Here is a 26097-nt window from a genome sequence, read left to right as displayed (position 1 = left end):
GGCGGATTGCGAGGTCAGGAGATCGAGACCATCCTGGCTAACATGGTGAAACCCCATCTCTACTAAAAATACAAAAAATTAGCCAGGCTTGGTGGTGGGTGCCTGTAGTCCCAGCTACTTGGGAGGCTGAGGTAGGAGAGTGGCGTGAACCTGGGAGGCAGAGCTTGAGGTGAGCCGAGATCTTGCCACTGCACTCCAGCCTGGGTGAGAGAGCAAGACTCTGTCTAAAAAAAAAAAAAAAGGGCCAGGCGCGGTGGCTCACGCCTGTAATCCCAGCACTTTGGGAGGCCGAGGCGGGCGGATCACGAGGTCAGGAGATCGAGACCAAGGTGAAACCCCGTCTCTACTAAAAATACAAAAAGTTAGCCGGGCGTAGTGGCGGGCGCCTGTAGTCCCAGCTACTCGGGAGGCTGAGGCAGGAGAATGGCGTGAACCCGGGAGGCGGAGCTTGCAGTGAGCCGAGATCGCGCCACTGCAGTCCAGCCTGGGTGACAGAGCGAGACTCCGTCTCAAAAAAAAAAAAAAAAAAAAAAAAAAAAAAAAGAAAAAAAAGAAAGAGAACTGGATCTAACAGATCCAGAGGTAGGCAACTACAAAGGTTAAAAGGCACAGCGCAGGTGAGCGTGGCTAATTTCTGCTGATTAAGCCAACCCCGAGCTTGCTATTTCATGGATAAAGGCCACGTTAATGTCCATGGCATAAATGAGATCTAGGGAACGCCAAGGCTACCAACAGCAAGGGAGATATGGCATACATGGGTAAGAGTGGATGATTCCCACCCCTAAGGGCCCCCTGCTTCATGGGTGCAAACCTCTTTTGCACTCATGCCAGACCTGCCTAAGTCGCCCGGACTTGGGGATGCAAGGACGGACCAGGAAAGAGGACACTCTTCCTTCTCTCCGTCACATCCCCGGGTATCTGCTAGGAAGAGAAGGGAGCCAGGGATGTCTGCTCCCCTCTTTCTAGATGGGTAGCCATTCATCTTCAGTCTGTACCCCTTCCAAATGCATCCTGAACCTCTGGGACTCCTTTAACAGGTGCCTCTTTTTTTCCTTTCTCCTTCTCTGTCCTCTCTTCACTAATAGGTAATTGTGTCTCTGTACTACAGGACACTCCCTTCAGATGCATCCTACAAACTGGAAAGAGTTAATTTCCCAAACCTTAAAATGGCTGCCTTAGGATTGGGCTCAGGGGAAGAGAACCCAGAAGCCCAACATGCTGGCAAAAGGGTAAAGGATTTTAACCAGTTGGGCTTTTGGCCTCCCTCTTCCTGTGCAAACTGGTAAAAGGCCTCAGAATTTTTGAGCTGTCCTTAACCCTCCCCTTGTTTCATTTGGATACATGTTTTCTAATAACATAGTTTGTCTCTTCTTGCCTTCAGGCCATCAAACTCCAAATAGTCATGCAGCTGGAGCCTCTGACAATGTCCCCTTCTGCTGGGAAACCTTAAATAGACCTTTGAGGGAGCTCGGACTGTTGTTTCCCCAAAACAGCGTCCCATGTCAGCAGGAAGCAGTTAAAATGGGTCTTCGTCCTTATCCTTAATCTAACAAAAGTTTGATGTACTTCTTTAGAAAGGGGAACGAGACAGCCAGGCAGGAGAGGGCTCCCCGGAAAAACTCCAACCAGCCTGCACAATGGGGTGGAGCCACAGAAGTTCACACGCTTTGTGGGGAGGAGTTGGGCCCCTCCTCTTCCTGTGTGGAACCTGGGATTCCAAGGGCAGGCGGGAAGTGCTCTAGCAGGGACTCTGGCATTGCAAGAGTTCCTGTTTGCTCCTTTTCTTCCTCTTTACCCAATAAAAACTTGTCTTACTCACCATTAAAATTGTCTGTGAGCCTGAATTTTCATGACCATGGGACAAAGAACCCCATTTTTAGCTGAAAGAAGAAAAAGTCCTGCAACGCATGTTCTTGTGTGTTTCTGGAGTTTGTTCATTTTTTTAGTTGCTGAATAGGATTCCATTGTATAGAATTTGTCCAATTTGTTTATCCATTTCCCTATTAAGGGGTATTTGGGTTGTTTCCAGTTTTGGGTGACTATAAACAAAACTACTAAAAATATACTGTATAGGTTCTTCTGTAAATCTCAGCTTTCATTTCATTTGGGTAAAACCTAGGGGGGAATTTCTGGGTTGTACAGCAAGTGTATGCTTAACTTTATAGGAAATTGCCAAACTGAGAAGCAGTTTCTAAAATGTTTATGAATATTTTAGTCTTCAGAGCTGTGCAGGGTGGGCACTGCTATTATTCCACTCCCAGGTGCTCAGCTCTCCTGGTCTGAGCAGCTTGCTGCAGTCACAAAGTTGGCACGTGGTGGATCTAGGGAAGGTGGGCTCAGGCACTCTCGCTTGATGCAAGTACTGCTCTCTGCTTCAGTTTCTGTTTTCTCACGACTGGCTTCCTTTGCTTTCTCACAGTCTCTGCCCTCCTAACGCAGGCTGGCCCAGCCCAGCCTTCTGTGAACCTCCTCCATCGGGACATTTTCCCCGTGGTGGTGCCATGTGGGGCTGCCCATGCCCTGAGAACTGCAGCTGTGTGCCGAATGCCAGCTCTGCTGCTGGCAAGCCGCTGGCCTCCAGCTGCTGCTTCCCTTTGCCCCATTCCCTGTCAGGGTCCAAAAGAGACAGAGCAGTCAGCTCTCCTGGCTACGCTGCTCAGAGCCCCGCACAGCCCAGGGACCTAGTGCCACCTATTGGCCATTTGTTAGAACTGTGGCTGTACTTCAATGTGCAACAAGAAGGCTCTGACGCAGCTTCACATTAAATAGGCACATACGTGGCAAAAGGATACGTGCTCATGTTTAAAAATTCAAACAGCTGGTACAGACATACAATAAAAAGTAAAGTTTCTCCTCCCTACAGCTCGCGTTTACTCCTGTGATTAGCGTTTTCTGTTTTTAGTTATCTGGTCAGCACACAAACATAAATAACATGATAATACATGGAAATCCTTGATCTATCCACTTTAGATAGTGTGTTAGTCCATTCTCTCTTGCTATAAAGACATGTTTGAGACTGGATAATTTATAAAGAAAAGAGGTTTAATAGCTCACGGTTCTGCAGGCTGCACAGGAGGCATGACGCTGGCATCTGCTCAGCTTCTGGGAGGCTTCTGGAAACTTACCATCATGACCGAAGGCAAAGTGGGAGCAGGTGCATCACGTGGCCATAGCGGGAGCAAGAGAGAGAGGGAGAGTGTAGGGGGAGGTGCCACACACTTGTAAACAACCAGATCTCACAATAACTCACTATTGTGAGGACATTACCAAGGCGGATGGTGCTAAACCATTCATGAGAAATCTGCCCCAGAGATCCAATCACCTCCCACTGGGCCCCACCTCCAACACTGGGGATTACATTTTAAAATGAGATTTGGGCAAGAACACAAATCCAAACTATACTAGATGGTGTCTATTACCTACATTGTAGGAAAGATGAAGAATTTAGGGCATTATAGGGCTTTCCTGTCTTCCTGTCCCCTTTACTTCCTAGTTTCAATCTGTAATATGACTAGGTTTTTCTAATGGCTAGATTTATGCTTTAAAAAAAGTACCTAAATTTCAGTTTCTTTCTTTTTCGTTTTTTTCCTTTCTTTCTTTTTTTTCTTGAGATGGAGTCTCACTCTCTCGCCTAGGCTGGAGTGCAGTGGAGAAATTTCGGCTCACTGCAACCTCCACCCACCGGGTTCAAGCAATTCTCCTGCCTCAGCCTCTTGAGTAGCTGGGATTACAGGCACGTGCCACCATGCCTGGCTAATTTTTGTATTTTTATTTGTGACGGGGTTGTACCATGTTGACCAGGCTGGTCTCAAACTCCTGGCTCAAATGATTCACCGGCCTTGTGAATCAATCCCAAAGTGCTGGGATTACAGCTGTGAGTCACCGCACCCAGCCAAATCTCAATTTTTTGATGTATTATTTTTAGAGAAAGTCTATATTGATTCTCCACTACACACACACACACACATACACAAAGTTAGTGCATGTAGACTTTCCTCTGCTTTCCACCTCCAGATTTCTGTGAGCCCTAATATCACTTTTGTGTTGCACATGTTTATAGAATTTGAATACTGAAGTAGACATAATTACGTGTTCTGTGCTTGAAGTTGATTCTAAAAATTGAAAACCCTTAAACAGTATTTAAGGCATTATGATGATGTAAACACGATTCACTGCAGAACCAAGTACTGTGATTAGGCCCACGGAAAAGGAAATAAAATACTATGTAATTAAACCTTGGGCGCTCAAAGGAGAATGTTCTGTGAATAAAGGTCTCTTTTCTCCACTCCATTAATTATCCAGTTACCCACACTTCAGTTACTTCAAATTTGAACCACGACTTTCTTAGACTGCCTTGTTTTCCCTGGATTTCTAATTGTCATTCTATTTGCTGTATTTTTTATTGAAGAATAACGTAGCTCATCTGATTGTTTAGAATTGACTTAGACCTGCTTAGAATCTTTATTCTGTGTTCTTATTTCTATAATTTCTGGAGTGGAAGTGACTTGCTCTGGTGGAAGTGGCACAGTCTTCACCAAGTCCTCTGACTTTTTGGATGCATTGTTTTCTGGGGCAGCTGTGTAGCTGTCAGCTTGGAATTTTTTCTGGCACACCTGAGTACTACATTCTCATGGATCTTGTGACATTTTCTTTCTTAGATTTTATTTTTATTGCTAAAGTTTAGATTTGCTGGAACATGTGCTACATCAGTATAACATGGTGGTTAAAAGTGGGCCTTCTGAGTTTGAAACTGCTTCATATTAATCCTGTGGCCTTGGATAACTGGATCTCAGCACTGTGGCATCTTCATCTGTAAAACAGGCACAATACAGCTCTCTTATAAGTTATTTTGCGATGGAGTGAGACAATATATGTAGTACTGTTAGGACAATGACCAATAAATGATAAATCTAATATTTTGGTGGATTTTGCAAGGGAGAGGAGTAATGGGGTGTGTGCTCATTTGGCCATCCTGAATTGGCAGACAAGACATATTTCTGAAGTAGTCAAGAAGGTCCACCTCGTCACTATGCACATCCTCAATGCCCTCATGCCATCCTCGATGCCAATGACTGACATGTACGTCTCCAGAGCTCCCTCCTGAATCCAGCCTTCTGTCGCTGACTGTCTCTTTGACATCTCCACCTGCATGTCTATTGCTCAAAACCAAACTTCTGATCCTCTCCCCTAACTTGTTCCACTTACAGTGTTCTCCACCTCAGGATGGAGCTGCCATCTTTCTAGAACCTCAGGCCAAATATTTTGGAATCATGTTGATTCTTTTCTTTCTCTTGAATCTTCATTTCATCCATCAGAAAATTCTGGATACTTTAGCTTCAAGATATGCCCAGTATTCCATCACTTCTGACCCCACCACCATCACCCCATCTCAACTATCATAATCTCCCACCTGGATGGTGTAGTGGTCTCCTAACTGGCCCCCCTGCCTCCACGTGGCTCTCTGCTGTCTAGCCCCAAACTTGTTGGGTGTGATCCTATTTTATGTCCTCTTCTTGGGGCACTCCTCCCTCTGACTCCTGTATGCTGTCCAAATGGCCATGGAATATTTCATGCCTTTGTTCAGATCACCGTCTCTGTGAGGACTTCCTTGACCACTCTTCATTGTTGCAGCCTCCTCTGGGCATCCTAACCCTCCTATTTGGCTCTATTTCTTCCTTTTCATGGCGCATGCCATCTTCTAAATCATGACATAAGTTACATACTTATCATGTTTAGCATTCACTGTCTGTTTCCCCTGCTAGAATGTCAGCTCCTTGAGGGCAGAATTTTTTTAATCTGCCTTGTTTACCAATGTATTCCAAGTACTTAGTACAGCAAGCACCTGGCTCAGTTGTAGGTACAGAATATGAATACATATGAATAAGAATTCTCAGTTGTAGGCAAAACTGAGGATGTGCATAGTGGCAAGGTGGGTCTTCTTGATGACTTCTCAACAATTCTCAGTTGTAGGCACTTAATATGAATTCATACTAAATAAGAACACATACTCAGTGAAGGAATTTGCAAATGATAATGAGGAGAGTGGAGGAGCTCCCACACTGCCTTGCCCCACAGTTTAGCTATTGAAGGTGACATCTGAAGGAGGCAGTTTGGCTAATAAGTACATGGAGCAGACTCTCCTTAAGGGTAAGAGTGACAGGGAGGTCACTTTCAGAGTGCAAGAAGGGTGACAGGAAACATGAGCATGAGCAGGGCCTGATGGTCTCAAGGGCCCCTTCTAGCTCTAACCTTCGGTGATTTCAGGCCAGGTGAGGTTCTGAGCTTTCTGGCCCCAGAGGCATTCCAGCATAGGCTGGCTGATGATGTCTCAGCAGGGATGCTGTGGAGGGGCCCAAGCATGAGAAAAGTACAAGAAGTGGATGCCCTCAAGGCCTTCTCTAGTAATAAGACTTGAAAATTAAACAACTCACCCCTCCCTGACCACTCTCACACCCCAAAGCCTGAAGCCTGGAGTCCCTGGGCCAGCTGGGGAGGGTCCTCCTGAGCTATTCCCTCACCCTCCCTACGCCCCTGTTACCTCATGGTTATGGCCACAGCACCTCCTCCTTCTTCCCTTCCCACGCAGAGCTCATTCTATTTTTGGTGAGGCCAGGTGACAGTGACCCTGACAAAGAGCACAGCTTGGTCAGATGGAAGGAAGGCAAGTGAGGGGTACCTGCCTCTAAGCCTTATTCTCCCATGTCTTCCCCCAGCTCTCCTCCATCCACCAACATGGCCACAAGGCCGCCTCTGGACCAGATCTATCCATCGGGTTTGCTCTGTGGTGCCCCACTTGGAGACACAGGTGGACGTGGTGTTCAGAGGTGTGGGACAAACACACAAGATGGATGAGAGCAATGGTGGAGAGATGGGAAGGGAGCCTGAGGCCGGGCATGGAGGACACATCCCTGAGGCACCCAGCAGCTTGAACACTCTCATTTTATCTCTTTTCATCAGAGTCCTTAATCTCTTAAACTGCCTGATGCCAAGAAACGTAGAGCTGCAGGATATGCTGGGCCCCACCCACGAAATTTGTATTTATTCAAAGCCTTCTTATAAGCAAACATGTTCTTTTGTCAATAAGCCACCTGGAAGAGTGTCTCTGGGGACATCACTCCTTTGCTTTTATTTCTCTGGAAAATGATTAAAGAACATTCAAATCAGAAAGATTTTATGAATTTATGTAATCCCTGAAATGTTGAGTTTATGCATTCCCACACCTCCCATCTGATTATCCCATTCCCCTCACATTAAAAAGAAGACCAGATTATTTTCCATCATTTTCTTCTGAAGTATGCTTTTTTTTTTTTTGAGACGGAGTCTCGCCCTGTCACCCAGGCTGGAGTGCAGTGGCGCAATCTCAGCTCACTGCAAGCTCTGCCTCTGGGTTCATGCCATTCTCCTGCCTCAGCCTCCCGAGTATCTGGGACTACAGGCGCCCGCCAACGTGCCCGGCTAATTTTTTATATTTTTAGTAGAGATGGGGTTTCACCGTGTTAGCCAGGATGGTCTCGATATCCTGACCTCATGATCCACCCGCCTCGGCCTCCCAAAGTGCTGGGATTGCAGGTGTGAGCCACCGCGCCTGGCCCTGAAGTATGTTTTTGCAATTCAGCAGCTGCTCCACTGTAATGATGGGGCAGGGACCAAGAAAGGCAAACAGAAAGCAATGCAAACTTGGTAACAAACACAGGCACCTCCCCACCTGCTTCCGTGAACATCTGCATAGCGTTCTCAAACCTTACCTCCTTCCATATGTAATTCAGTCAAGCAGCTGTTATTTCTTTTCCAGTTTTATAGATGAGGTAACCAGAGCTCAGAGAGGTTAAACAGCAACGGGTAGTGGCCTGTACAGGAGCCAGGCCTTCCAGCTCCAAGTCTCGTGTGCTCTTTTCCTGCTTCACAAATGCCTCTCCCCAAATAGGACTCTGTGGCCCACGATACTCACTGAGGACATTTGGTGAAGTGACTAAGCATGGACTCCGGGGATGCACAGTTCTAGCTCTGACTTACTATTGTGTGGTCTTAGTCTAAACTAATTTCTTTAAGTCTCAGTTACCTCATCTGTAAAATAGGGATGTGGCAGGCCAATTCTCCCTGATAGTCACACAGACAGGCCTGCATGACAGTCACACAGACAGGCCTGCATAGCACCCCAGCTACACAGACAAATTTCCACAGCACTGCCTTAACATTGAGCAAATAGTTAAACCTAGGGAAATCGGTGCCCAGACATCAAAGCTGGAAATGAAACATATGGTCAGTAGGAGCCTTGCATGGGCTTCTCCCTAACCTGGAGCAAGCCAAAATAATAGAGACAGTCATAGATTCCTAGTGCCAGGACCTGTCTCTGGTCAATGAAATCTGAGACGAGTAAAGGTAACAGAAGCAGCTGTTTGAATAGATTCATTGGAGAGTCTAAGATAGCTCTCCAGACCAAGCCGTAAAGGAGATAAGAGAGAAATAATCACTCCAGTACCACAGTAGACAGGCCTTGAAGGTATTGGAGGCCTTTTAATTGGACTTAGCAAGCTTTTTTTTTGCCTCTGACCTTCTAGTTGAAACAAAATTAGTTACCAATAGACTTAGGTGAATGCTATACTGCACAGAGGCACATAACCCCAACCTATATAAGCACTGAGAAAATTGTAACACTTTGAGTTGGACTGATAGAATTATCTCTGGCCTTCACACTGTATCTGGTTACAGCAATAAATTCCCTTCTTTCCTAGTTTGTCTGCTTCTCATTATTGGGCCTTGAGAAAACACAGCCGAACTCAGCTTGGTTCCAGGAACAGGGACAGTAATGAATAAGTATTGCATAGGCCTGTTATGCACCCTAAGTAAGATAATTTATGCAAAAAGCTTAGCATAAGGTATGACACATTAATTCCTTAATAAGTAGTAGTTATTCTTATGGCAAGCTCTCTGTTGAGTGGGCAGTATTAATCAGAGGAGATTGGAAGAGGGCAAAGACAATAAAGTTGGTTAGTTGAGGTAAAATTAGGAGACATGAAACAGGTCAGCTAGATGTCAAAGAGACAGGTGGACTTTGAGAAGTGACAAAAGACAAAACAAAAAGAGGAAGTGGGCAGAATCTTAGAATATTTCTTTTAACCACAAATGTGAGGGAAGCCGAGCCTCTCTTCTCTTTGAGGAGACCCTAAAAGTAACAGCTCAGAGATCTGAACCAACTGAGAAACAACCCCCAAAAATGTGTGCAGCCAAGAGACCACCTTTGTGATTGTGATGATTAAGTTTATGTGTCAACTTTACTGGGCCACAGAGTGTCCAGACATTTGGTCAAACATGATTCTGAGTGTTTTGTGAGGGTCTCTCTGGGTGAGATGAACATGTGAATAATTAGACTAAATACAGCAGACTTCCCTGCCTAATGTGGGTGGGGACCATCCAGTCTGTTGAAGGCCTGAATAAAACAAAAGGGCTGATTCTTCTTCTAGTAAGGGGGAACTCTTCCTGCCTTGGGCTGGGACATAAGTTTTTCAGCCTTCAGACTCAAACTGAAAAATGGCTCTTCTTGGGTCTTGAGCTTGCTGGCATTTGGACTGAAAGAAACTGTACTATTGGCTCTCCAGCTTGCCGACTGCAGATCTTAGGATATGTCAACCTCTACAGTCACAAGAGCCATACTGCTCTCCTAATATGTGGGGCTGTCCCCTCAAAGAAACATTCTGCCTCTGTGGAGCCTCCCGAGACCACTGCTGGGCAGTTGAGATTTTGTCCCTCAAGAACTCGAGTCCACTCCAGGCCACACTATATTCGAGGCTGAGGTTTGCTCTTTGTTTGCCCATTCTAAATTATAGATAGACCCATTTCACTGAGTCTGTCCTATCCCAGCCTAAAGCATGGGGAATTTCTTCACTTTCTCCTTCCTCTTCACTCAAGACCAGCACAAGGTTGCAAACTAGAAAAATGTATCTGTTCTAAAGACGGAAGCCTTCCCTCTCATGGAAGTCCAGCCTCGAGAGCAGACGCTTAGCCCGCCCATTTGGTTCTCACACCCTTGTTAATCATTGTGTTTGTCAGTGTTCTCTAGAGAAACGGAACCAACAGGATGTGTGTGCTTGTGTGTGTGTGGTTTTTTTGTGTGTACTCACATGCACCCATGAGGTAAGTACACAGATATACACCTGTGTACACAAATGCATATACATTTATACACACACGTACACATGCACACATACAGAGAGATTGGTTTATTAGAATGAATTAGCTCTTGTGACTGTAGAGGCTGACATATCTCAAGATCTGCAGTCAGCAAGCTGGAGATCCAGGAGATCCAATAGCGTAGTTTCTTTCAGTCCATATGCCAGCAAGCTCAAGACCCAAGAAGAGCCATTTTTCAGTTTGCGTCTGAAAGCAGAAAAACTTATGTCCCAGCCCAAAGCAGGAGTTCCCCCTTACTTGAGGAAGAATAAGCCCTTTTGTTATATTCAGGCCTTCAACAGACTGGACGGGGTCCACCCACGTTAGGGTGGAGTTTGTTCTGCCGCTGTGCAGTTATCATTCTGGGATGGGGGTACCTTACTCTCCCGATGAGAAATTCTAAATTTCCTCTTTTGAGCCTGGTGCCTCCGCCTTCTCAGAACTGCATAGGGTGTGAGCTTTGTTGGTGATGTGACCTCCAGAACAGACTGTGAGGAGATTTTTTTCTTTAATCCTGAGCCTATGCTTGCTGCTGTCCTTCTTGACTTTCAACTAGGCCTAAAAAAGCGGCCTCGGTGGGAATGCATTTCTCTTGCTCCACTTCTATTTTAGTTGCATATCTGTAGTGATGACAAATGCCTCCAGCCTTGTGCTCTGCAAGGCTGCACTGGGCTGCATACAGGCTCCTGTCTCAGGTGTCTGGCTTCCTCCTTGAAAGGTTGGGGCAGCAGAGCCAGCCCTGTCTATCTGGGCAAGGCCCTGACACTTGGAAGCATGAAAAGCCATGTGGCAGGTGCAGTGAGCTTCCAATGCCCTTGGAAGGATTTTATTTCAGGGCCGTGGGGCTTAAAAGTGATCACTGTACAATCCACTGAGAGCAAAGATCAAGATAAGATGTGATGGATATCATAAAAGCGGAACAGAACATCCCATTGCTCAGAGATGGGAGAACAACTCTGAATGGAGAGGGCTCAGGTTGTATACATTCACCCTTGTCATGGGAAAGTGTGAGGCCTGAGGTGGGGAAACAAAGATAGTGGCAGCTACTTTCCGCTTCCCAGGGTGGCTGATGAAAGCCAACATGTCACAGAGAAGAAGCTCTCTCAGCAACAGCAGCTGGTGGTGCTGTGGCCAAGGGCTGGCCAAGGAGCAGCACGATCCGTGTGAACCGAGTTGGGCCCTGGGCAGCCAGAGCCACACATTGCCTCTCCATGGGCCTCTGCTGAGACCTACAGGGCCTCACATGCATGCAGTGCAGTCCCAGGACCAGCAGCATCAGCATCCCCTGGGAACATGTTAGAATGGCAGTCTCAGTCTCTACGCAGACCCACCGAATCAGTATCTATTTTCACAGGATCCTCAGGTGATCCACAAACACGTGAAAGTGTGAGAAGCCCTTCCTCTTGCTGAACAGTTCCCTCATCCAAGCTCCTTCTGTTCCATTGTTTCTTAGGGAAGCCAGAATACCTCCCGGATTTCCTAGGGAGTGCACTGGATTTTATGCCAGTTTGATTGCCCACAGTTTTCTTCCTCATTCATTCATTCAGTCAGTCAGTCAGTCAAATAGTAATTGAGCACCTCCTGTGTTCCAGTATGTGTTCTGTCTGCACCCCTGTTCCTCCCGGCCTTGACTTGCTGGGTTACTTCTGTTAGGATGGGAAGTACTTGGGACCTGGTGTATGAAAGCCACTTACTTGGGCAGGTAGACACTGACATATGAGCAGGAGAGAAGTTACCTTGGTGTCAAGTGCCGACCTTAGAGTTTGAGACAGGCGGAGGAGTGTGAAATGCAGCCCCCGTGGGGAGACCCATTACATGTCCCATGTGCACAGGCTGTGTGCTGTCCCATTTGGCAGCACACTGCAGTAGCCCCACCAGGCTGATGACAATTGAGAAATGCATCCACCCAAAGCAGGAACTCTGTGTCGGAGTTTAGGAGCACCTGAGCTGTTAGGCCAGCCCGGCATCTCCTGAAGGCCCACTCTCCCTTTGTGTGGTAAGACCCCCTCTGTGGGGGTGTGATGAGAGCAGTACTCAGAATAGCAACCACAGCTGAAGCCCACTAAGGAATCCAGGAGGTGTGCTGGGCCCTGGAGTGGGAGCACCTTGCCACTGGATTAAAAAACCTGCCAGTCAGGGCTGTAACTGGGAAACAGGTGACAGTCCAGCAGGGCCCTGCATTCTGGTCAGACTGAGAATGAGGATATGTGAAACAAAGGCCAGTAGATATGGTCTGGGGCAGCCTAAATCTTCCCACTTCAATGCTGCTTCTCCCTCAAGGGGAACTTTGGGGTGCAGAGGCTGAAACAGTAGTTGGAGAGACGTGTGGACTCATCTGTGAGGAGCTGAGGAAGCCAAGAACAGGGATCCGGAGACCGGGGTTGACGCCACCTTAACTTCAGAGTAGATGATAGGGGAACCCTAGGAGGCAAGAGCACATGCGTGAGGACCAGGGTGGGCCTGGGGGTGGGGGAGGGCATGCAGAAGGGGAGACTCACCTTGTTCCTGAGATGCCTGGGGTCAGAGGCCACTGTGGAAAGAGGAAAGTGTTCAGTTGTGGAAGACTGGCATGGGGCTCTTCCCTTGCGCCTGTGCTGTGAGGCCAGCCCTGAGCCTCCTGGAGGCCCGCTCTCCCTCTGTGCGGTGAGTAGCCATTCCTCTTAGTTGGTGCTCACCCAGTTCCGCTCCATTCCCAACTCCCTCAGCCTCTCAGCACTGACAGACCCTCTCTTCAACTCCCCTTCACACTTTGTGGCCCACTCTGAGCTGCCTAGAGGCTCTCAAGAGAAAGACATTTGTCTTTTATCTTGTTAGTTATTTGAGCATAATTGGTATTATTGTTCTGGGAAGGTGTGGTGGGTGCAAGTTGTACAGAGCACACTCCATCAGGGTCTAGGCCACCTGAAACTGAGCCTGCCACCTGTCTTGTCACCTCTGTGGTTGGGGGAAGTCACTCAACATCTCTTGCCTCAGTTGCCTCATCTATATGATGGGAATAAAAATATCCTCTGCCTGTAAGATTGTGGTGAAGCTATATGAGTTTACACATATGTATGAGCACATGTACCTGTGTGTCTGTGCATATATTATTTCTATCATCTGTCATGTGTTGAGCAGTTTCTATGTGTCAGGTACAGTCCTGATTGCTATATTCAATACATTTTCTCTCTCTCTATTATCATATGTATGCATGCCATAGTTCTATATAAGTGCTACAGGTATAGTTCTAAGAGATATCCATACAAATATAGTGTATTTATTTATTGCACTTATAGAACTATACCCAGCACATAATAGGAACTATTCAGCACATGATAGATACTATAAATTATTATTGTTATATTATCATCAAACTGGAGAGAAATATGACATTCTCCAGACAAGGCTCTGCCCTTTTGGCTTGGAATGAGCATCAGGACTCCCTGGAATTGCATGAAGAAGCAGAGTTTGGTCTAGAGTTTGGACTCTGGAGAAGACTGTTTGGTGATTGACTATAAGATTTCAGGCAAGTCATTTAAGGTGTCTATGCCTTGGTTTCCTCATCTGTAAAATGGGAGTAGTAACAGCACGTACCTCAAAGGGGCTTGTAAGAGTGAATGAGTTCACATGTCTCAGAGGGGTGCTATAGAACCAAGAATGAGACACAAACACAATTCACTTGACTTTATATAAGAAAAATTAGAAAACCAGAGAGGGAAGCACACTGGCTAAAATCACGCAGCACTTTTTATGAAGCAGAGGTAGAAAGAAAAGCCTGCCCTGAAGGACTTTGTTCCTCTTTCCTGCTCCGAGTAAGGAGGCAGCCGGGCTGGGATTCCCTCATTTCAAACCACCGACTGTGAGTGAGGGTTGATGACACAGCCAGACCTCCAGCATGTAGTTATCATCACAGCTGCTCAACCCTCTGCAGTTTCAACAGCATTTCCACACCTATTTTCTCATTTAGTCCCCACAGTTACCCCATGAAACAGCATGGTAGCTGTAATAATGTGCCCCCAAAGATGTCACGCCCTAATTGCTGCAACCTGTGACTATATTACCCTAAATGGAAAAGAGGACCTTTCAGATGTGATTAGGATTACAGACCCTGAGATAGGGAGATTATTCTGGGTTATCCAGATGGGCCCAATATACTGATATGATTCTCTAAAACCCAAGGACTTTTCTCAGGTGAGGTCAGAAGGAGGCCTGTCTATGGAAGAATGATTAGAGAAATGTGACTTTGCTGGCTTTGGGAAAGGAAGGGGACACGGGCGCAGGAAAGTGGATGGGCCTCCAGGGAGGAACACAGCCCTGCCAACACCATGATTTTAGCCCAGTGAGACCGGCGTCAGACTTCTGACCCACAGAGCTGTAAGATGATAAATTTGTACTGCTTCATCCCCCCAAATTTATGGTCATTTGTCACAGCAGCAATCAGAAACTAGTACAGGTAGGTAGGTGCTATGAACTAAATATTTGTGTTGCTCTCCAAATGTATGGGTTAAAACCTAATCCCCAATGTGATGGCATTTGGAGGTGGAGCCTTTGGGTGACAATTATGTCATGATGATTATCATGATGAGACAGGAAAGATGATCTCTCCCTCTCTCTCTGCTGTGTGGGGGATACAGCAAGGAGTCATCTGTCTGGAAAATGGGAATAGGGCCCTCACTAAGAACCTGACCATGCTGGCACCTTGATCTTGGATTTCCAGCCTCCAGAATTGTGAGAAATAGATATTAGTTCTTTAAGTCACCTAGTTTATGGTACTCTGTTACAGGAGCCAGAACTGACTAAGACAGTAGGGAAGTAGTCACAGTTTATGGATAGGGATACTGAAGCTCTGAGAGGTTAAGTGAATGCCCAAAAAGATAGTTTTGTTATTCAGGTTATACTGGGGCCCTCTGCAGAGAATAGGGAAAGGAGAGTGCAGGGGAGGCTTGGGTTCACCTGAAGCAGCATAGGCACAAATAAAGAAGCCCCATGACCCAGTGGGAGGGGCGGCTCTATGCCTGTCTGGCTCAGATCTGCTGAGTGGGTAGAAACTGAGCTATACTGTCTAAGTTGAGGGTGGGCCAGAACAGAGACATCCTTGAGTCTTACCTGCATGTTTCTTTTTCTCTTGGATGATCCGTACTTCTGAGTAAACCACATTTTCTCCTCTAGGATTTGCTTAGAAAGAAGTTGAAGTTTCAGAGGATGCTGAGGTTCTTGCCTCTTGTTAGAGATACTTCCTCCTCCCCCAGCCAGAGTCTCTTTTCTGGAAGGACTAGAGCCCTCTAGGCCTTGGCATAGTCCCTCCCCATCTCCTGCCCCACCGCTTTCCCACACCAGCCCTCCGGCTTCTGTCAAATGCAGGATCCTCGGGCCTCACCATTAGTGTACACTGGTTGTAGCTCTTCCCAGGCTGGTACATTGTGATAGGTGGGCTCTTGGGAGTCCGAGTCTGAAGGGCTCCTGTGAGACAGAGAAATGTGAATGTTTCTTAGGAATCCAGACAAAGTAGCTATAATGATCACTCCTAGTGAGTGACTTCTTACTGCAGGGTGGCTGCCAGGCCTGGAAACATGAACAAGTACATAACAAATTGCCCATGGGCATTCTATTATGAATCATAATCATATTATGTATGTTTCCAGGCTTTATGGTCATCTAGTATGTAACAGGCATGGTGCTGATGCTTACAGCAATACGATGTTAGTTCTATTTCATCCTCGTTTTAGCTGAAACAAATGGAGGCTCCAAGAAGTGACTTATGAAGGTCATGTAACCAGAAAGGGGATGAGCCAAGGCTCAAAGCTGGCTCCGAAGCCTGCATGCTCAGAGAGATCAGCGACCAGAAGTCTCCGAGGTGCTGTACATGGTTTGGATGCTGCTATCGTGGGCTTGCCCAGGGATAGCTGTGAGTCTTAGTGTGGCTCCTAAAGTCAGCCTTAGGGATACAAGATGGTGACCCCTTCTTCACAGGGACTACCTCCTGCTGGCAGAGTGACCTCTCTGGGTGGCCAAGTTGTGCGGCTCCATCTTCTCAGTTGTTATCACAAGAGGTGTTGATGAGATCAGCATCTCCAGAGATTTCTAGGTTGACTGAGCTAAGGTCATCTCAAGATATGGAAAGACTTGGTGGTTATAGTGGTCATTCAGACAACCAAGCCAACAATGGTCCAAGGATGTGGGTTAATAAATGAAAAGGCAATTAATACTTGATGAGATAACAGCCTATACAGCTAAGGGGGTGGGTGCAAAGGTCCTGGGAATTGCCTTGAGATATCCCCAGGGACGTACAACAGGTAGTGGCCACGCCCCAGCTCAGCAGCACCTGGCAGAGACTGTGTTCTTGGTAATCATCAGATTCAATTCCATTTTTCCACCCTGTGGACATTTCACTAATCACACAGGAATGCAGCTCAGCTCTTACCTGGCGGGGTCAGAGGCAGGCTTTCTCCCTGTAAAGGAAAGCAGAGGAGCATTGGATTCAGGAAGATGAGACCCTCAGTGGGGCACAGCTCAGGCAAGGCTCACTTAGAAACTGCCAGGAGTTGCTGTCACTGAAGGTTGAATCCTTCTTTGTTATGCCCCAGGGAGGTAGCAGATTGGGCAAAAACTACTGACCCTGCCAGAGGGGTTTGCTATGATGTGAAACGGGAGTCCACAATCCGTAATCCTTTAACCTGGAGATTTTAAAGATAATCTCCAAGGCAGGAAAACAGACTTGATCAACTATAAAAATAGTGTACATTTAAAAAATCGGAAAATTACTGAATCCTATCTGGTTTCTATTTTCATTTCTATTTCTCTGAGTTTTTCTCCTCCTCTTCCCATTCGTTGGGGGGGTCTTATAAGGGTCGAGAGGAAGACACTCTGTAGTTTATGATGTTGGATAAACTACATCTCATCAAGACGTCTCCCACCTTATAGGTCTGTTTTGGAAACTGTGCATTTGGTAAAAGCAATTCTGGAGGACCCAGCGGGAAAGGAAGAGGATTGAGGGACAGAGCGGATGAGCTCTTGCGAGCCTGGGATGGTCACAAAGGCAGCATGAGGCCCAAGGGAGCGTTGCTGGGAAGGGCATGAACTCAAGCCAAGGTGCGCCCAGAGTCACCCACCTGCTTTTCTCGAGAGCCAGCAGTAGAGCAGCAGTGCCCCCGCAGCAAGGCCTGCTATGCTGAGCAGGCCCCCGGCGACTCCTGTGGCAAAAGGGCCACTTCTGTTCGCGGTCAGCCCTGAGGGGGAGACCCTGTGTGTGAGCCAGAGGAGAGGCTGTGGTCTGGAACTGCCCGCTCCCGGAAGCTGCTGCCTGGGCCTGAGGGTGAACCTAGGTGAGCAGGTCCCCGGCAGCTAAGCAGGGGCTGGTGTGGCACAGAAGATGGCTCCTGTCTTTGTGAGGAAGCCGTCTCTGCGCCTGAGACAAATGTCCAGGGTCAGGGTGGCCGGTGGCCAGTGAGAGAGGAGGCAGCCAGGTGAGGACCTCTAAAGTCAGTGGGGCTCTTGCCCCCCGCCCGCCAACCCGCGCTCTCAGCCCCAACGCCATCACTTCAGAAGCACTTCAGGAAATATAGCAGTTTAGAGAGCTGCCAGCTGTGTTACTTCTCCCTGAGGAGTGCCTTCCTGATCAAGCACTGTGAGGGTTATCAGAGGGTCCGCGGAGGAAACAGTTTGTCCACATCTGTGGCCCGGGCACGGGAAACTTACCTGTGATATAAAGTGTCACTGTCTCACTGCGCTGGGCCCCGAGGCCATTGTCGGCCTCACAGGAGTAGTTTCCAGAGTGTTCTGCAGTCAGAGAGAGGTTGAAGGACGCTCCTCCAGAGGGGGACGAGCTATTTCCTAGGGTGACATCCTCATGAAAAAACCGGTACAGGATCAGGGGAGAGCCTCTCAGGGCCTCACAGTGAAGCTCCAGCAGGCCCCCCACCGCAGCATGGGCCCCGGGAGCCCTGAGGGTGAGGACGGGGCGAGACACCGGAACTGAAAGAGAACAAAAAGTCAACAGCAGTTTCTGCTTCTAACATATTTGTAAGAAACAAAAGGTATCATAAACAAATGTACATATCTCAATCTTGGAAAGTAGATTAAAACATAGATGATAAAGCTAATTACTTTGACTTGCTAATAGTTTTCAGTGTACAAAAATATCCAATAGAAAACTGTAAAAAGTGTATATAAATCACTGAAAACTTCAAATAGACAATAAATATATAAAAAGATTCTCATCTTCATTACTAATTAACTAAACACAAAGACAACCATACAATACTATTCTTTTTTCTATTTTTTAGGTTGGCAAAGCTTAAATAGACTGATCATACTGATTAGCTTGTAGATAAACAGGCACCTACATATGCCCTTGGTGGTAATACAAATTTAACACACTTCCTTGAATGGCAACTTGGCAATATCTACAAAATTTAAAGTGCGCATAAACTTTGACCCAACAAATCTGCTTCTAGTGGGCCAGGTGTAGTGGCTCACACCTGTAATCCAAGCAATTTGGGAGTATGAGGCAGGAGGATTACTTGAGCCCAGGAGTTCAAGTCCTACTTCTAGGGCCATCTCCTTTAGGGATACTGACATAAAATATGCCAATATATTTCTACAAGAATTTCTATTGTAGCATTTTTACAAGAGCTAAAAATTAGAGACAACCTACTGGATTGGGTAATGACACATGAATGATATACAAGATGCATTTCTTAAAGAAAAGTCAGGATGTATTTTAAGTTAAAAAATGCAACTGGCATAACTATATGTGTAATATTATTCTAGCTTTCTAAAAATTATATACCTTTAGGTTTGTAGACTATTTCTAGAAGCATACACATGAAACAATTAACAGTGATTATGTCTGGAGAATATGTGCGTAAGAAGTGATATGAGCAGGTAGAAAGAGACCTTTACTTTTCAATAGTGGCCCTTTTGTATTATTTGATTTTTTTCATCACAAACATTCATGTGTTCTTTCAGAATAACAAATTACTAAAAACTAAAATGTTGTGTTAAAAAGTGGCCACAATGGATGAGAAAATGTCATCATGTATCAGACTAATGTGAAGAGTTAGAGAGGACCATGCTTCAACCTGGCTTTACCCTGGCTAGCTGTGTGTCTGCAAGCTAGTTACTTCACTTCTCTAAACCTCAGTTTCTTTTCCACAAATAGGGGATACAATGGCTTAAAATTTATCCTCACAGGTTTATCTTAATAATTAAATGAGATATTGCCTATTAAACATTTAGCACAGAGCCTGGAACCTGGTGAAGGCTCAGTGAGTGTTGATGATGATGACACTGGTTATGATGATAATAAGAAATAATATTTCCTTTTCTGGCAGCTCCTGGTCTCTATGACCTGGGTCCTAGTTTCAGCATTCAGACACAATTCATTCAGGTTGGGCAAGAAACCCTTTAGCTGTGATAACAGCAGCAGAAATAACATGCATTTGCAGCAGAGAATTATAGAAACAAGGGAGTGAGGATGAGCAGAAAATCATGAAATCATAAGTATAGAATGTAGGAGGTATGATGTGTTGGCTTGCTGTATTGTGAGGAAAGATGGAGCAGCCCTCGGTCCGTGGTACATGCCTGTGTGCTGGCTCTAAGTGATAGGTGTGTAAACTGTGTGGGGAGAGCCCCTGCAAATCTCAGGAAAATTGGATGAGGTTGGTGCTGCTGGTGGGGGAAGAAGAACGAGCTGATTGAATGGGAAAACCCAAATCTGAAGTCATCACCTCCTGGATAACAATGAGATGGTTGCACTGGCTACTTTGTGAGATGCTGGATCCTGGGTTAGCATGCCCAGATCAACCTGCTTATGTGACTCTGTCTATTCCTTATGATACCCAGGCACCTTGCCAAAGGGAATAAGAGCATCAGTGTATATTTTGCTTTACATGACTGGAATGGTGATTGCATACCGTTGTATGGTCTCGTGTTTCTCCAGGATATATTCCAGGGGCAGGTACAACCTGCTTTTACTTTTGCATATCTCCTTCTAGGAACCTGTACGTCTGCATAATCCATATTCCCTGTCTACAAAAATCATAGAATTCTAGGACAAAGGATGATCATGATTTTCATCTAGTCTGATTTTCCCACTTTATGGGTGTGGAAATTGAGGTCAGTATGGGAAAAGGTGCTTGACCAATGTCATACAGCTAGTTATCTTCAGAGCCAAGTCTAGAAGATTCATCTCAACACCCCTTAGCATACTTTTGCTAAACACCAGGTCTCTCTAAACAGAGGTTTCAAAGTTTGGCTTGTAGGAGGTCATCACCAAAAAGATTCAAAGCTCACTAGAAGCAGCTTTCCTTGGGTTATTACACTTAATTGAAAGAGATCAAAGAACAGTTTCGAGAATAGAGGAATTTGGGTGATGGATGTCCATTTCCATTCCATGTCATCCTGCTCCCCATTCTCCGCTCTGGTCACCTGTGTCCCTTGCTTTAAAGATCGTTGAGTGTGTCTCCTGAAGGGCTGTACACATAGCTTATGTTAACATAGGATTTTTAATGTGGAAATGTAAGGAACATTTACATCCCCAGTAATGAAAGAAACTCAAGAGTAGAGGCTTGTTAGAAGTCAGTGAGAGAAGAATCTGGACAAGAAACAGCTTAATCTTTTCTAGGGCAGAGAAACATATACTCAGAATTCTTTGGTTTCACTTTCATGTAATAATTTCAGTTCAGAATATAGTTTATGTTCTAAAAAAGTCTTATTTGCATTTTTAGTGAGGTGCTTTGATCATCTTCAAGAAGACTGCTGGGAAACATCCGATTCCTGGAACCATACCACAAAGGATCCGAGACTTTCACAGGGAGGTTCTGCAGGCAGCAAGTGTGCTGGGATGCCACACAAGCAAACAGCCCTGAGGAGCTCTGTGGCTCCATTTTCAGCTGCAGGGAGAACAGGCACAGTCAGTTCTCAGATGTGCTGCTGGTGGGCAGGGCCCACTCACCTGCAACTTTCAGTGTCACCATCTCACTGCGCTGGGCCTCCAGACCATTGTCCGCCTCACAGGAGTAGATTCCAGAATGTTCTGTAGTCAGAGAGAGGTTGAAGGAGGCTCCTCCTCCAGAGGGGGCTGAGATCTTACCCAGGGTGACATCTTCATGATAAAACCAGTACAGGATTGGGGAGGAGCCTCTCAGGGCCTCACAGTGAAGCTCCAGCCAGTCCCCCACCACAGCCTGGGCCCTGGCAGCCCTGAAGGTGAGGATGGGACGAGATACTGGAACTGAGGGAGGAAAAACGTTACGTATCAGCTGCTTCTGCTAAAATATATTCCTTCATGCTAAAGACATTTCAAATGGAAGAATGTTTTTCTCAGTTTTTAATGCCCTTGTGACATTACTCAAAACTCAGCAACATTTTCATATCTCCAGAAAGAACAACATTTGTGTAGTGCTATAAACAGCTTGGAATACTGGAATATACAAACTCAAATGTGTTTGAAGAATGTGAAAACAAAGATTAAACTGAAACTCAGGTGTCTTAGAGGTAAAAAGACAGTTGGAGAGAGGAGAAATCAGTTCAACAGAAAATGAAGAACAGGAGAGACTTGCTGCTTACATCACCAGGGATGTAATTGCATCTGGGCTGCATCAGAAATAGGGCCCACAAGAGAATGAGTATTGTCAAGTTATTTGCTCATTTTTACATTCATTTATCCATCAAAAATTAATTGAACAAAAATTTTCAAAAAAATTGAGCAAAAATAAAAATTAATTGAGCATTTAATAAGTCCCAAAAATGGCATGACATGCTAGAGAATCAGTGATGAGAAAGACATAGTTGCTGCTCTCATAGAGCCTACAATCCAGAAGGATGAGAGGCAGCAATTAAATAAAAATACAGTAAATTACAATTAAAACTTTGATCATTGATAAGGGACAGGGTACTATGAAATGTATGTGTTAGTCAAGGAAAGCTTCCTCACAAAATGACCTTTGAAATTAACATTGAAATTAACCAGTTGATGATGGAGGTGGAGAGTGCACCAGGCAGGCAAACAGTATGTGCAAAGGCCCTGAGTTGGGAATAAGACTGGCACATTTGAATTATTGAAATAAAGTAGCATCACACTGAGAAGAGTCTGCAAACTACCATGAAATAGGAGACTGGAGATCTAGGATGGACTTCATAAGCCATGAAAGGATTTTGATCCTTCTTCACAGAGCAATGGGAAGTCTATCAGTCTATCTATGCAGGGCTGTGAGATGATCAAATTTGTCCCTTTTAAAAGACCATTTTGACCTCTGTGCATGAAATGGACTGTGGTGGAATGGAAGTGGAATTGAGGGATAGATGAGTGGCACTGCAGTAGTCAAAATGATGGTCGACTTGTCTAGATAGAGGTGGTAGAGATAGAGACCCAAGAAGTATTTAGGAAGTCAAATCAACAGGACTTAATGATTAACTGGCTGTGAGGGGTGAGGAAGAGAAATGTTGAGGAAGACTCCTCTGTTCCTGCTTTGTGTATCTGTTGAGAAGAGATGTGTTTCACAGAGGTAGGAACCCTTGAAAGAGGAAGGGAATGTCAGCAGTTCAGTTTTAGAAATGCTCAGATTGATGTGCTTTTGAGATATTTGAGTGAAGATATGTCATGTGCAGATGCTCAAGTGGGAGGTTCCTTTTAGAGATAGAAGTTTAGGAATCATTATTTATAGATGACAAGGCCATTTATACATGACATACCCAGGATCATCCAGAGAAAGGATTTAGATAAGAGAAGAGGGCGTAAGTCAAAGTTCTGGAACATGCCAATTCTTAAAGGTTTTCTATAAAAGGAGGAGCCAGTAAAGAAGACTGAGAAGAAGTGGCCAGGGAGAGAAGAGAGCCAGAAGAAGATAGATTCACTGAAGGGAGGGTTTCAAGAAGGAAGAAATGGTAAACAACATGTAATATATCTGAGATGTCAAGGAAGATGAGGATTGAAAAATGGCCATTGGATTTAAAGCCTTGAAGGTCATCGGTGACCTTTGTGAGAAACATTTTGGTGGAGAGGTTGGAAAAACCTAGTAGATTAGAGCCTAGTGGATAATGAGGACATGGAGACAGTCTGGGTAACTGACTGTTTTTGGAAGTTTAGCCATGAACGGGTAGTGTATGGAGGTATAAGTGGGACCAAGAGAGGGTTTTCCTTGGATATGGGAGAGATATACCAGGTTACACACCAGTGCAAAGGATCCTACAGAGACAGAGATGTTGGGGGCCACAGAAGAGAAAGGGATAATCAGTTACATAGCTTCTGAGAATGCACAAAATGATGAAATCTGGAGACCCAATGGAGATGTTCACCTATGGGGAGGGAAGTCCTCTCCTCTATATTTTAGGAAAAGGACAGATGAGTTACTGGGTGGATACAGAGCTAGACACTCAATTTGGTGGTGGGAGTGGAGGGGGTTATTGTCTAGTGGAGTAGGGAATTAGTGGAGTTATTAATGACCTGGGAGTTCTGTTGAGATCTGAGAACAATAGTGATAGGAGGAGCTGACGCAAGCAGAAGGCCAGGGGGTGGTTGTCAGATAATAAGGGCTTAAAATTGTTCTTTTGGAGATGAAGTAGTGTATGTATGTGAGAGTGGCTGACTGGTGTGGAGAGGACAGGCCATGGCGTTAAGGGGGTTATACGTGTGACCATGAGAGTCATGAAATGATGGCAGATTGTGGAGTATGGAGAAAGACTGAAAGTACAGTGCCAAAGCCTTCACTGAGAGTGGGCATAACTAGGAGTCTGCCTGTGACAAGGATGCATGGAAGATCTTGATGTTGCTGAATGGAACAGGAGCAGGTAAGGAGGCAGAAGAATTATGTCTTCTAACAAGGGTCTTGGGTGGGAACCCAACCAACTCTGGGACAGGGGCAGGAGAGGCTAGAGAGAAATGTGTGAGCCAATAAGAGAATTGTGTTGGCCTTTTTATTGATTGGCAGACAGAGAAAACCACAACTAAGTCTCTTCCAAGGTGAAGCACACAGAACTTTATAACTTTCTTTCTTACTATCACTGTTGGCCAGAATATAGTTTGTATTTTGAAAGCCTTTACTCCTATGTTAGGGGAATTTTGGTCGTGGTGGCTGGACTGCTGCTAGCAGGAAAAGCACAGCAAGGGAAGAGAAGGTGCAAGTTCCTGAACGTGTAGGATACAAAACTCAGAGATGGAGGCTGTATAGGCACCAAGCCTGACAGGATGTCACACAGCAAATGACTCTAGAAACTGTACCTCTGATCTTGGGTACTGGTAAAGTTAGGGGAGATGGTCTTTTTATTTTTGTGCTGCTGGTTAGGTCAACTTACCTATAACACTGAGTGATATTGTGTCACTGTGCTGGGCCACTAGGCCATTGTTGGCCTCACATGAGTAGTTTCCAGAATGTTCTGCAGTCAGAGAGAGGTTGAAAGAAGCTTCTCCTCCAGAGGGGGCTGAACTGCTCCCCAGGGTGACATCCTCATGATAAAACCAGTACAGGATTGGGGGAGAGCCTCTCGGGGCCTCACAGTGAAGCTCCAGCAGGTCCCCCACCACAGCCTGGGCCCTGGGAACCCTGAGGGTGAGGATGGGGCGAGACACTGGAACTGAGAGAGAAAATGAGTTAGGGACACATGTATTTTTAAAATTAAAAACAGCTCTTTGTCCTAGCCAGAACAATCAGACAAGAGAAAGAAATAAAGGACATCCAAATTGGTAAAGAGGAAGAAGTCAAACTGTTGCTGTTCACTGATGACAGATTGTATACCTAGGAAACCCTAAAGACTCATCCAAAAAGCTCCTAGATCTGATAAATGAATTCAGTAAAGTTTCAGGATACAAAATCAATGTACACAAATCAGTAACACTGCTATACACCAACAGTGACCAAGCTGAGAATCAAATAAAAAATTCGAACTTGTTTATGACACCTACAAAAAATAAAATACTTAGAAATACACCTTCACAAGTAAGTGAAAGATATCTATAAGAAAAACTACAAAACACTGGTGTAAGAAATCGCAGATGACACAATCAAATGGAAACACATCCCATTCTCATGGATGGGTAGAATCAATATTGTGAAAATGGCCATCTACCAAAAGCAATCTATAAATTCAATGCAATTCCCATCAAAATACCACCATAATTCTTCACAGAACTAGAAAAAACAATCCTAATATTCATATGGAACAAAAAAAAGAGCCTACATAGCCAAAGCAAGACTAAGCAAAAAGAACAAATCTGGAGGCATCACATTACCTGACTTTGAATGACACTACAAGGCTATAGTTACCAGAACAGCATGGTACTGGTATAAAAACAGACAGGTAGACCAGTGGAAGGAGAGAACACAGAAATAAAGCCAAATACTTACAGCCAACTGATGTTTGATAAAGGAAACAAAAACATAAAGTGAGGAAAGAACACCCTATGCAACAAATGGTGCTGGCATCATTGGCAAGCCACATGTAGAAGAATGAAACTGGATCCTCATCTCTCACCTTACACAAAAATCAACTCAAGATGGATCAAAGACATAAATCTGAGACCCAAAACCATATAAACCCTGGAATATACTTAAAAAAACTCTTCTAGACATTGGCTTAGGCAGAGTTCATGACCAAGAACCCAAAGCAAATGCAACAAAAACAATAATAAATAGATGGGTCTGAATTAAATTTAAAAGCTTCTGCACAGCAAAAGAAATAATCAGCAGAGTAAACAGACAACCCACAGAGTGGGAGAAAATATTCACAGACTAGGCATCTGACATGGGACCAGTATCCAGAATCAACAAAGTACTCAAACAAATCATCAGGAAAAAACAATCACATCAAAAAGTGGGCAAAGGACATGAATAGAATATTTTCAAAAGAAGATACACAAATTGCCAGCAAACACATAAACGTGCTCATCACTATCAAGGAAATTGAAATCAAAACCACAATGCGATACCACCTTACTCCTGCAAGAATGGTCATAAT

General features: G+C 45.2%; 1 protein-coding gene and 2 long non-coding RNA genes across 4 annotated transcripts in view; all 3 read right to left on the bottom strand.

Annotated features, from left to right (window-relative positions):
- Positions 1-2184: 2184 nt before the first annotated feature.
- Positions 2185-3125, bottom strand: LOC134758410 (uncharacterized). The gene is made up of 2 exons (XR_010133586.1): positions 3055-3125; positions 2185-2606 (listed from the first exon to the last, which is right to left on the bottom strand). It is a non-coding gene; the product is annotated as an uncharacterized lncRNA (long non-coding RNA).
- A 1570-nt stretch (positions 3126-4695) lies between these two features.
- On the bottom strand, positions 4696-7954 carry LOC109029418 (uncharacterized). Its single transcript, XR_002008480.3, has 3 exons — positions 7746-7954; positions 6539-6625; positions 4696-4810 (listed from the first exon to the last, which is right to left on the bottom strand). It is a non-coding gene; the product is annotated as an uncharacterized lncRNA (long non-coding RNA).
- A 2248-nt stretch (positions 7955-10202) lies between these two features.
- The window catches only part of FCRL5 (Fc receptor like 5), a 39098-nt gene continuing 23203 nt past the window's right edge, over positions 10203-26097 (bottom strand). Inside the window, exons 9-17 of one of the 2 annotated variants that reach the window (XM_004027012.5) lie at positions 24439-24717; positions 21101-21379; positions 17842-18117; positions 17256-17372; positions 16568-16595; positions 15524-15606; positions 15253-15321; positions 12666-12697; positions 10203-12588 (exon numbers count right to left, since the gene is read on the bottom strand). In XM_004027012.5, coding sequence (XP_004027061.4) covers positions 12499-12588; positions 12666-12697; positions 15253-15321; positions 15524-15606; positions 16568-16595; positions 17256-17372; positions 17842-18117; positions 21101-21379; positions 24439-24717 — 1253 coding nt within the window. In that variant the 3' untranslated portion in view covers positions 10203-12498. The remainder of the gene's footprint in view (positions 12589-12665; positions 12698-15252; positions 15322-15523; positions 15607-16567; positions 16596-17255; positions 17373-17841; positions 18118-21100; positions 21380-24438; positions 24718-26097) is intronic. The other variant, XM_019024920.4, reaches the window with a different exon arrangement.

Source organism: Gorilla gorilla, chromosome 1 (assembly GCF_029281585.2).
Source record: "Gorilla gorilla gorilla isolate KB3781 chromosome 1, NHGRI_mGorGor1-v2.1_pri, whole genome shotgun sequence".
Lineage (NCBI taxonomy): Eukaryota > Metazoa > Chordata > Mammalia > Primates > Hominidae > Gorilla > Gorilla gorilla.
The sequence above is the reverse complement of the archived record's forward strand: the minus strand, read 5'-3'. Positions and strand labels throughout refer to the sequence as shown.